The following is a 12,321-nucleotide window of genomic DNA, read 5'->3' as shown; positions in this document are numbered from 1 at the left end:
ACCTTGGGGTGAAGTTTTGTTTCCTTTCAGTTTTCAGCTTGCAGTGAAGAGGAAGTAGGATATGCGTAGACAGTGATGAGCATCACCCTGGAAGTGACTACCCCTTCCCCAGTCGTTGCTGTTGACCTCAGCTGACTGGAAAGATCCCGTCTCATCCCATCCCTAGTGCGTCAGGGCCAGGCTTTCATTTGCTCCAAAGGTGGTTTTACCCATCACCCACCTGTTCTGGTGGTACACAATCACCTTCACTGTAGTCTTTAATTAGAATTACATTGGTTATTCAAAATTTATTTATTTATCTATTTATCTAGTGTGGTAAATGACAAAGTTACCTTTCATCTGTTAACACTTAGATCACCAGGAGAGAATTCAAGAACCAAAAGTTCCATGTATTGGTATGCTTCCATATGCACTTTGGTCTGTTAGTTACATCATGTGCCTTCCTTGTTTTTTTTCTCTCCTGAACATTTCAGAGTTTACGTCCTCTATGTCCATACAGAGCACACACTCTGCGTTGTTTTGCCTCTGTCTGTTACTCCTTCGCATCCTGTCTTTGTTTACTGTGTATGAGTATTCCAAGAGCTCACAGTTGGGAAATCTTCACAGTATAGTAATACCCATTATGACAGTGTGGAACCAAAGGTGTGAAGATCTGTCCCTGTGGATTGCATACATGCTACTCATTTTTTGATAAAGTTTTGGTACCCTAATTAAAACAGTACTTTGAAGTAAATGCTGTAGAAATTATAAGCCATGACTTCTAAGGCTAAATTGTGGAGTGATGGTAATCATTTTGTAGCCATAGGAACTATATGTTTACTTATTACTCCACCATGAAACTCCTCCTAACCTCTGTTGTTGAAAAGATGGGAAATTGCTGTCTTGGATATCACAAAAAGCCACACCAAACCCTAAACAAACAACAAACCTCCAATGGGGGTATGAGCATTAGCTCTGTGACAGAGGGCATTGATCTCTGGACTGTACTCTTCATTACCAAACCAGGCAGTACTTGTCCACTAAGTCCGAGTCTGCCAGCCCTAGGTCTGAGTGTCTCTTGGCCTGTCTGCCTGCCCTTATTCATGGTAATTCAAGTCATCAAGGAGCTCAAAGTATCATTCTTGTTTTTAAGACGGCAAGATAATTTAACATTTTAAAATATTGCCTTTTCACACTTGGACGCTTGAGGACTTCGGGAGGAATTTAGAGCCTTTTTGCTCTCGGGGCGTGAGCCCCGTCATTCTCTTTTTAGTTCGGCTCTGCTGTAGGGCGGGCGGGAGAGGACCGGGAAAAGACGCCGGAGTAGCGCCGCATCGAGCCCGACTTGTACGGCTCGTTCGGGAGCGCGGCCAGTACTGGCATGACCCCCGTCCCCACCCGCACGCCCACCCCGCGCTGGGGAAGGGTGTTCCCGGGGCGGGCGAAGGGCGGGAAGGGGGACGGGTTATCGAGAGGGAAAATCGGCTGCTGTCGGGGCAGAGCGAGCTCGCATTCCGCGCCGGCGGTTCGGGCTCCTCGTTCGCCTCCGGCCATGGGGCTGCAGCCGCGGCGCGCCGTGGGGCCCTGCCCGCCCGCGGGAAGAAGCGCCGCCTTGCCCGGAGCGCGATCCACTCCTCCCTGGGCGCGCAGCGACGAGCCGGAGGGAACTACCGGGCGCCACGCCACGATGCCGCTCCTCCTGCCGGCCATCCTGCCGACCCCCTCCGCTTCCCCCGCTGCCGCCCGGGCGCAGCCCAAGAAGCCGCAGGCGGCCGCCTCGGCCCCCAAGAAGGCAGCGCCTCGGCCGGCAGAGGAGAAGGTGGCGAGGAAGGCGCCAGGGGAGCCTCCGGAGCGGCCGGGACCCCTCTCCAGCTCCTGGCCCTGCTCGTCTCTGCAGCGGCCGCCGCCGCGGAGACTCCCGGCCGAGCGGGCGGCGCGGCCCCAGCCCACCCCGCCGCAGCCGCGGGGCCGCCCGGGGGTGCCGGGGGCGGGCAGCCGCTCATGCGAGAGCCTCGGCGGGGCACCGGGGGAGGCGGCGGGGCACTTCTCGCTGAGCCTGCCTCCGGAGGCCATCCGGGTACTGCAGCGCCGCAGCCTGGAGCGGCACCGGGGGCAGCCCGCACCCTCTCCCGCAGGCAGAACCGCCTCGGCCCGGCGCGGCGACCTGCGCGCTCTGCTGAAGGTTTCCCTGCTCAACGACCGGCACCGCTACGACGACGAGGAATACGAGGAGGAGGAGGCGGGGACCGCGGCGGACGAGGGGCTGGTGCGGAAATGCACCGAGTGGCTGCGTGGTGTGGAGAGTGCGGCCGGCCGCGACCACCCCGAACGGCTGGAGACGCTGCCGCACTTGGGCACCCCCTGAGCCCCGCCGGGACCTGGGAGCGGCACGGCGGCGGCTGTCGGAGCGGTCGCGCCGGGGGGAGGTGGGGCCACGATCCGCGATGTCGTGTTCCGTGCGATGTTGTCGGCGCCCTGGCAGCCCGGGCGGGCGGCGGCAGGAGCCGGGCAGCGGAGCCGCTGGCCCGGAGCCGATCCTCGGGCCGCCTCCGCCGCCGGGGCGAGGGACAAAGGAGCGGCTCCGGCCTCCGCCCGCTGGTGCCCCGGTGCTGGGAGGGAGGGCACTGACTGTGGGCGTCCTGCCTCCATCCTCGCGGTTTTTTTAAAGATTTCTGACTACTTTATAAAATGTGCGTAATGGTTTTGTATATTTGTACATAAAAGTTCATTTTTATTTATTTGAATAAAAGAATCTTGTGTTGCGGTAGCCTTCGCGCCTTGGTAGCTTCGCGTTGGGTTGTCCCATCCTGGCGGTATCCGCTGTCTCAGTGTCCATACGGTAAGGATGGCGGGCTGGTCCCCGTGCGGAGAGCCTGTGCCGTTCACACGTTTGTTCCTCGGAATAGTCGCCGACAGTTCGGCTCCAGGGAAAATGCGCAGCCGCGGGTTCGGCGAGGCGGCCGAGGCAGGGGATCGAGCAGGCGGGGACGAGCCCGTCGCTGCTGGGGGCAGATGGCAGCAGTGCCGACCACCGCGCCGGCGGGGAGCAGTCCTCCCGGGGAGAGGCAGGAACAGCGGGAGGAAGATGGGGTGGTGCGGGGGCTGCGGCGTGGGCAGAGGTTGCTCCGGTTCCGTCGGCGAGCCGGAGAGGAGCGGCTGGGTTTGTGCATGGACTTGGCGATTTCATCCCCTCCCAGGCAGTAATTCAGAAGGAAGGAAGGAAGGAAGGAAGGAAGGAAGGAAGGAAGGAAGGATTGTCGTTTGTCAACGTTTCCTGGCTTCCTATCTCTGCAGCCTTCCCCTCTCTAGGCTATGGCCATGCCTGGTGCTCTTCCGAGCTTTGTGTGTTGGAAGAAGCAAAGAGGGGGCTGGGAGGCTAAGTGTACCGAAATTACGGGCGGAAAGGGAAGGGCTTTACCAGGCTTACAGTGTCTTGGCCACCTACTGTTGCTCTTATATTGTTGTTATCCAGCTTCCCAGAACAAGAGTCAGACCTAAACATTTACTGTGATTCAATAAGTGTTTTGCAAATGAATGTTTGAATATGTAGGAACACATTCAGCTGAATTTACTTAGTGAGTAAAACAAAGTTTAGTGCCACAAACTGGGTATTATAAATTTCACTAAGACATCAGTTGTTTACACCAAATGATGTCTGTGTTGACTTCCATTAAATTACGTGAGATAAACCCTTCTGTATATTAATTACACGATGTAGCCATGTGCTGCATTTTGTTTGGCTCCATGTTTGTTCAAGTACCTTTTTTTTTCCACCTGAAACTTAAGGAATGACTGGGGAAATGGTTTGGGAAAATAAATATTTATTAAATGCATTGATACTGCCAAAAAAAAAAAACCCCAAAAAAAAAAACCCACAAAAAAATAACAAAAAAACCCCCCAAAAAACAAACCAGTATAAGGCAATTGTGAAATGGCTATGCTCAAAGGCCAGAGACAAAAGCAAGGGGCATGAAAATTTCTGGAGATTATATCTATTTTATTTAAGCAAATGTAGAGTCATTTGTAGTGATAGCTATGAAACACATGCATTTTTCTTAACATTTTACCTGAGTTTGCATGTAGTTCTGTCATATTACCAATTTTCATAAACATCTTCAAGTCAATCTGCCTCAACAACTCAAAATTTCCTGCCAAATTTAATACATGCTGGATTGATGTCAGAAGCACCTTTTGTTGTTGTTTTTCCCTCTTCTAACAATGGAAATGCTAGTAGTTGCTAGCTGAGTTTTCCTTTTGTTTCACTTTTTGGAATGTGAATTTATAAATGAGCATCCTGTACTCTTAATGTTGTTCCTTAAACTGCTCCATGGTTTCCTATTAACTACAATCAATATCTCCAGTGGCAATGAAATGTGATTCACTCATTAAGGGCTGAAGTATGTTAAAGCTTACTTGTGAGGCTGAAAGCTCTTTGTTCAGAGTCTGAAGTGTGGCAAAAAATTCAATAAATTTGAATGCACAGCTGCAGCAAATGCAGTGTGAACTGGGGGTAAGAGGGGCTGGAATTGAAGGGCTGCCAGCTCTGAAAAAGAAAGAACCTGCTCCTAGAATGAAGAATTTGAGAACTTGGGAATTGCCTGGATAGATTTCATTTGTTTATTTATTTATTTATTTCCCCTAAAGAATTCATTTGAATGAAGCTGATCATGCAGCTAAGATCTTTTATGTTAGGTAAGTCATTGTGCGTGGTAACTGGAAGTGGGCCTGAGATGAGCTCATTCCAAAATGAGGTTATGCAGTCCTGATTTTGGGCTGGATGCTAAGAGCCACTGGACTCTGGAGTCGTATAACTAATGTCTGCTTAGAATAGTATCTCCTTCACTAAATGGTAACACCAAGATTTATTGTTTTCGGTATTGCCACCTTTCTGCTCTCTTCAAATGAGAAATTATGCTCTTAGTATTCTGAATACTTTCAGCCAAAATGCCCAGAAATCTTACAAGTAGTACTAGAATAGACAGAGGAAGTTAATTCCTACGAATCAGCAGTGACTTCTGTTCCTTTTGCACGTTCCTTACCTCCTGGTATTTTTTCAGTTTGAAAGAAAACTCTTGGATTCCAGTATCTAAAAATTGAAGCTAAACATAATAAAACTGCTTATTTAATTAGTTAATATGTGTTATAATAGACAGTTGAGCCCAGTAGCAGGTTCCACAAGAAAAAAATGCCTGTGGAAATTCAGAAAGTTGGAAAGTGGAAACACTCAAGTTATTGCATTGTCTTAGTGCAGAATAGCTACTGCTGTCTAAGATTCATTATTTAATTGTGTATGTCAGTAGACATCATATAATGAACTAATCATTTTTCCTTTCCTTGATGAGAGGGCAAAAGCCTTACGAAGTGTTGAGAACCAAAACTCTCTATCCCACTGATCCCCAATCAGCCTCAGCCTTCCTCCATCTCTCAAACACATGGGTTCAGGACAGGTTGTGGTTGGCATTACTGGAAAATTCAAGTGGGATGCTGTGAAACAGCATTTTTTCTGCCCCTCTGCTGCACTGCGCTCAGTCAAGGTGAGAGAGCTTTCCCTGGAAGATAAGGACACTGCCAGCTCCCCCCAGTTCTCAGCTTGTGGAGCTGTACCCCAGTGTAAGTACTGCTGTAAGAACCCTTTTGGTTCTGTACTGGTGAACAGATCAGGTGTCTTCAGAAACACTTTTCAGGTGACATAGATCTGATTTTGGCCTAAGAGCCAAGAAGTAGCCTGGAAGTTGCTACTTTTGCTTTTTACCATTTGTACATTAGCCATCTTCAAATTCCCTCAGCCTAAGCCTCCCACTCATAATCCTTTTAGCTGCTGAGAGTTAGGAGCAGCTGGTGCCATGAATGCTTAAAAATAATAACTTCTTTGGGGAGGATAGCTTCTTCCTCCAAACATATCAGCATGATTTACAGTGGAAAAACATGCCAAAGCAACACATATTCTGGCTGTTTTTTTAAGGTAGCTAATAAATAGTATTGCCTTCCTGCTGCTCCTGAGCAAGGATGGGAGGCCAGATACAGGTGAAGCCCAGGTTTTTCTAACTGAACAAGCTCAGCCCTGTGCATTGCTGAGTTTGCTCTTGGGTTCTAGCCCAACTCTTGACTTTCTCACTCCACTGATGCAGTTAGTACCTTTTTTTTTTTATTTATTTCAAAGCTGAGGGGGAGCATGTTATTGCCCAGCTTTTATCTTCTTTTGTGATCTTCCTCACCAGCATGCTTGTAAAGCCCTGACAAGCCTATTCCCTGAGCTGTTGTCAAAGATCTCCATTACCTCACACCCTTTCCAGCTGTGCCTAAGGGGTCTGACACACAGCTGGGTGAGGCCATCTGTCTGGGAGCTGCTGTCCTGAGAGGACCAGTGGGGTAGTGTCTGTCTAGACCACAACTGTCCTTTTGGTTGGGGGGGGCTCTTTCTTTGGTTTTGTGGGTGTTTTTTGTGAGGTAAAGGCACATTCTGTTTTCTTTCTTAAGAAAAGCCTCTTCCCATTGGTGGTTTTGTGAAGAGAGGAAGAGATTTATGAGAAGGTTTGGCTTTAGCACTTCCTGGAAGGGTAGTCGCCATTTTTCGATGACCAGGTGTGGCTGTGTGTGAGCTCCTGGCTGACACAGCTGCAAGGAAGGGAGCCCAAAGCAGTGCCAAGTCACTACCAGAACCAAAGTTACTGCAGTTTACTTCTTGGCCTTCAAGAAAGATGTGAATGTTTCTTTTCCCTTCCCAAGGGGGAAAAACCTCCAGCAACAGTCTCTAGAAATAGTGCTGGTAATTTGTTATTCACAGGTGCTCTTGCTTCTTCTGAGATCATGGGGAAAATGCTGTGAGCCTCACTGAATGAATGTCTGCAGCTGATGAGCCCTAGCCTGGATCTCCCCCAGCTGCAGGACCAAGCCAGCAAATGGTTGTGTTATGAGTTAGGAGCCACTTCCAGAGAAAGAAGCTGGCACCCAGTGATAACAGTAAGTTGAGGATATAGATGATGCAATGAGGTCTTTTAGTCCCTTTTAATTTTATTGGATAGAGCTGTTACAGGTTATGTTTGAATGATATTATTTTAGAGCAATTTCCACCCCCCACCCCCCCCCTTCTTTACAATATAAAATGAGGGATTGAGAGTTCTGGAATGGTTTAAATATTTCTTGGTTTGTTTTTATTTTTTATAAAATTGAAAATATAAAAAAACCCCATGCAGTCTGTGTTTTGCAGTGAGCTGTCTTGAGTTAATGACTGCCCTGGTTTTGGTTGAGATAGAGTTATTTTCTTCTCAGTACAGCACTGTGTTTTAATTCAGCATGAGAATAATGTTGATAACACACTGCAAGCTTTTGTTTTTTGCTAAGTCGTGTTCATCCTAAGTCAAGAACTTTTTTTGTGTCTCATGCTCTGCCAGTGAAGAGACACAAAAGGAAAAGTGGGAAGGAACGTTGCTGGGACCAGTGAACCAAACTGGCCAAAGGGATGTTTTCATACCCTAAAACATCATGCCCAGTATATAAACTGGGGGAGTTACCCTGAAGGAGAGTTGATCTGGGGGTTTGGGTCAGATAAACTGGAGTCTGGTATCAGTCAGTGGGTGTGAGCAATTGCATTGTGCATCACTTGTTTGTTTTGGTTTGGTTTTGTTACCATTATTACCATTTTTTTTTCTTTAAATAGTTATTTAACTCTTCCTATATCAACCTACAACTGTTGATTGTCCTCCCCACTGCACTGGTGGGGGTGAGAAGGGTGGTGAGTGGTACTGTGGTGCTTAATTGCCAGCTGTACGACAGTGACAATGGGCCGTTCTTATTGTGAGGGCTCATATTTTGGGTGGAAGTGCTAAGTGTGATAAAAACTCTAAGAATTACTTCTACATCCCAAACTAGTTTTGCTTTTTGGATAAATGAACTCTTCAGTGATGGTCAACTGATGTTCAGCTCTCAGCACTCTGACTTACAGGAATGTAATGCTTCCATTATTTTTCCTGTTGTCACCACAGTTCTAAGTGCTGGTAAAGCTGAGTTTTGAATGAAAAGAAAAAAGTTCCTAATTAAACATAAAAATAAATTAGCACTGAAGCTGTTAGCTTCTTTTCAGTTAGCACAGGAGAGAGCAAATTATAGTAAATTCTGGTTTTCCAATTTTTTTTTTTTTTTTTTTATATTCTCTTGGCTGCCAGAGTTTCACCCACCAGCATGGTCCCAGCAGCTGGTCAGGTGTGTCACACAGTGAGGGGCTGGGAAATTAATCACAGCACTTGCTTTGTCAGGGAGTTTTCAGAATAGCAAAATCCGAGTGGGAACAGCACTAAGCGACCAAACTTTAAATGCTTTAAATTAAACTCACAGAGGCTATTTAGGACTAGGACAGAAATAGGAGCAAATAAAAGCAAAATTCTGCAGAAAAATCTCTCTGTGCGTGAAGCACCTGAGAGCAATTGTCAAAGGAAAAGCTGGTGGGCGGGAGTCAGCTCCGGGGTGGGGGTGTTCTGGGTCGGGGCTGTGCCGCTCCCCTGGCACGGAGAATCCTGCGACCCTCCCGGGGCTGTCCAGGGGAGGGGACCGAGCGGCGGCTGCTCTGCTCTGGGGCCACCTCGCCAGCTCCCCCTGCGGCCACTCGGTCCGGCGAACAGGTAACAGTCTCAGTAAGAACCTGTGGCTTTCATTTTCTCTCTCGTTTTTCTTTTGTGAGTAGTTTTTGTTTGTTTGAATACAATCCATGTAGTAATTACAGCTCTGTTCTCTGAAAGTGTTTTATTTGCTTAGTATGTGAAGATGTACTTATTTGCCTAGTATGTGAAGATCTTAACAGAGATCCAGCCATTTTTATAGATGCTCATATAATACATCCTGCCTGCGTTTTCCTCCTGTAGCAACCACTATTATAACTTCTCATATAGTTCCTGAGAGTGAACCTAAACCTCTCTCCTCTTCTCACCCTGACCCCTGAAGTGCAATGTTTCAAAGCAGACAGAAAAAGAGCGAACAGTTAAATAAATGTTCTGGTGAGGCTGTTGTGTGGGGCCATGTGTAACTGGGATTTATTCTTTTACCACCATGTGAAGTGCTGACCAGGTCTTGAGAGTGAATTTAAAGTCTCTGACCCAGTGGTATGTCTTACATGTCCACATGCCTTCCCCATATCAGTTTGCAGTGCTTGAAATCTCTTCTTGGGACAGGCGCAAACACTCTGCACAACCACCATTAAACAGGAACGCTGATGCCCTGGTGTGAAGCACTTCTTAGGAGGATATTTTATACTGCTCACTCCATTCAACCATGTGGTCTGTGGAAAAGGGATATTTTTCAATTCACAGTGGTCTGTGAGCTTCTTTAGCTCTGAGGAAAATGTGTGTAGACTTAGGTCATTTTAGGGTGGAAATAATTTGGCATGGTAATTGTATCTGAAGGATAATGCACAAGATGTCATTAGCAAGCAATTCCTTTAGATTACAAGTACATGGAAAACATTAATCTATTGTTTTCAATCTCATGGCTTCTTATTTTTTTCACACTGATGCTACAAAAAGATTCTGTCAAAATGGAAGATAGTTTGACCCAGATACTCTTAACAATCACCATGATATCTTTAATTTAAACTGGCAATATTGCAGGGTGCAATTACAGTGAAACAGCAAATGTTGAATTAGTATTGATGCTTACAATGCCTTTTGGACTGGTTTTTGGTTCCTGGCATGTTGGGAAAGTTTACTGCGCAAGACATGTTATTCACATGCCTATGACCTTGTTGTGGGTCATACTGACAGTTCACTGCTGGGATGTCTTCTTTTTTCTTTTTCTGGAGTTCTGGAATGTGTGCTGCTATATTTCTTCTCTCAGATGTCTGAGATAAAAATCTTACAATTTGTGGATTATTTGGAATATGCAGGTGTCACCCTGTTCTTCTAAGCCTTCTGATGTTTACATTCTTGTAATGAAGTTTCTCACGCACTTTTATGTAAGTAAATATTGTTTTACATTCTTCTCTGGAGGAGGAGAAATTTGATGGATTGTTGGTTTGTCCAATGTCATTGGAGAGGTGGCACTTTCATCCTCCAATCCACTGACACTTTTGAAAGTCTATAAATATTGGAGTCAGAGAATAAACTGCCATTCTTCTTACCTTGGAGTTCCAGTGTCTGTGTCATTTTATTTCGTGTCCTATTGTGACATGCAGGTTATGTCTAAGGGTTTAATGAAATTTCTGAAAGACTGAACCAATGGCCTATAGGTTTAAGTGTGGTAATCAGACTTAAACCTCCACTGGCAAGACATTTTTAAAATACTGAAAGCCAGAGGAACGTACATTGAAAATGTGTAGCTGTCAAATCTATAGACTGGGACAAAGAAGAAAGAAAAATCAGTTGTCTAGGGCAGTACTGAAGTGTCAGTAGATACATGGATTACAAAAAGTTATCTGCCAAGTCGTGCTTTCACTGGAACGAGCAATTGGAGTGTATCATGTTAGAAATCCTAAACATACATTTCTTGAGTTTGAAGAGCTGATTTTTTTAGGGAAAATTGCTCAATGGTTTTCTTTTTTTCTTCCTGATTAATCTGAAAAGAAATTTGAAGGCAATAGCTGCCTCTCTAACCTCTGGTGAATGAATACAGATCTCAAGCAGAACAAAAGGAGTTGAACAAGCTGGTTGTAGCCACCCTGTGCTACCACTGGCTGATCCCCAGCTGGGGCAAAGCTCCCACCTTGGCTCAGCTGACTGAGCTGCTTAACATGCCTGCCTCCCAGACGATCACACCCCGTGAGCTTTCCTCATCCGGTTTGCTTTGGCTGGAACAACCAGGGAGAGCTTCCACAAAGGGCGGAATCAAGAGATGTAAATGAGAGGTTTTGCTATAAGCCTTGAGGGGAGTTAGCGCGGAGGGCTTAAACCATTGCTGGTTAGAAACGAATGAGTAGAGATGAGGTGGTATTAGTAGCCATGCAGGAACCTGTTTCTGTTACCTCTTGGATGGGGTCACATGAAGAGACCCCATTGCAGCTGACACAGACAAATGACTGGTACATTGACTGGTTTAGTTGTTTTCAGTGGAAACAGCTAGTTGTGTGAATGATCCTTGCTCTCACTCTTGCCTGAGTACAGCTAAAGAGCAAAGGGGTTCACCTTTGCTTGAGAAGCAAGCAGAGTTTCTTTTTTTATCTTTTTTCAAGAAAAAGAAGAAAGCACTTCATTTACAAGAACATATCTGAAGGTCTTTGGTGTTTATATCTCATTCATAGACCTGTAATTTATCTTCAGTTAATATAACAACAAGGTTAATAAAACACCTCTGTTTTGGTTCTCTGAATGGTTCGCATCCCTCTTTGTGGCTGTTTTGTTCAAAAATAAAGGAGGGGAGAGGGGAAGTGAGCATATTGTAGGTACAAAGGGAGAAGATAAAAGCATCAGTCTGTTTCTGTACTGCCTATGTAATATTGCCATAGTAACAAGGAGCTGACTGTGGCTGTTCATCACTGAATGCTGAGGTAAAGCAGACACTCCTTATTCAAAGGAATATTAGTAAAATACAAAATTTTAAGGTGTCAATAAAGAATTAAGAAAAAAATATCTGCTTTACATAGCACACTGTGATGGCTAATAATAAAATGCCACTCCGAAAGAAGACCGGGCAATTAAGGCATCTATAATGCTGTAAATCAGAGCATTTTATTTTCCCCACAAAGCCATGCTGAGCTGTGATGTGCAGTCACAGATGATATATTTTGACATTAAATGTACATGAGATGAGCAGCTCTCTTCTCTTCTGCCTAATACATTTGTGGCATGGCAGTTGATTGTGGCTATTGCCAAATATTTGTACTGCAGCATAGACTGGCCATGCTCTAATCCACATGAAAGTGGGTAAAGTATTTTATGTATTTAGAACTGTATGATGTCTCCTAGTTTCTGGTGCTATTTTTTAACCATTAAGCCACTTCAACAGAGAATTAAATTCTCTTCCAGGTGTGTGCATCAAAAATATTTTTAAAATTTCAGTGAAAAAAGGAATAGTTCTATTGCTCTTATGAAAAATTTAGGAAGAATGAAAATGTACCATTTGGGTGCACAATTGCTAACATAACTTACTGTTACTATTGTAACTTGTCTGTGCTTTACAGCAAGAATTTGACATTTAAGTTGTTGCATTTTTGTGTCCAATAGCAGCCTTTTTCCTAAGTCTTCTATATTTGATCAAATGATAGACTAAACAGGATGTTTTATTCTGCACACATTCTCAAAGGTGTTATTAAATTGAAAGTTGCAGGTTCTGATTTTCTTTTCTGAAGGTTTTTTCAGTCTGAAGCGTGTTTAAAATGAGGGCTTGAAACACGGAGCAGAACTTTGCCAGCAGCCACAACTG

The 12,321-nt window shown here is 45.4% G+C and overlaps 1 protein-coding gene across 1 annotated transcript; it reads left to right on the top strand.

Annotated features, from left to right (window-relative positions):
- Window positions 1–1,271: 1,271 nt before the first annotated feature.
- Window positions 1,272–2,728, top strand: PRR18 (proline rich 18). The gene has a single exon (XM_041398146.1). It carries the CDS (start codon window positions 1,361–1,363, stop codon window positions 2,342–2,344), a length of 984 nt encoding a protein of 327 aa, XP_041254080.1. The 5' UTR covers window positions 1,272–1,360; the 3' UTR covers window positions 2,345–2,728.
- Window positions 2,729–12,321: the final 9,593 nt, after the last annotated feature.

The sequence above is a fragment of the Onychostruthus taczanowskii genome, unplaced genomic scaffold (genome assembly GCF_017590055.1).
Source record: "Onychostruthus taczanowskii isolate IOZ18803 unplaced genomic scaffold, ASM1759005v1 scaffold141, whole genome shotgun sequence".
Lineage (NCBI taxonomy): Eukaryota > Metazoa > Chordata > Aves > Passeriformes > Passeridae > Onychostruthus > Onychostruthus taczanowskii.
Note: the sequence above shows the minus strand (reverse complement) of the source record. Positions and strands in the feature narration are given on the sequence as shown.

Coding starts and splice junctions, on each gene's coding strand:
- PRR18 (XM_041398146.1), top strand. CDS start 1,361: ATGACCCCCGTCCCCACCCGCACGCCCACCCCGCGCTGGGGAAGGGTG.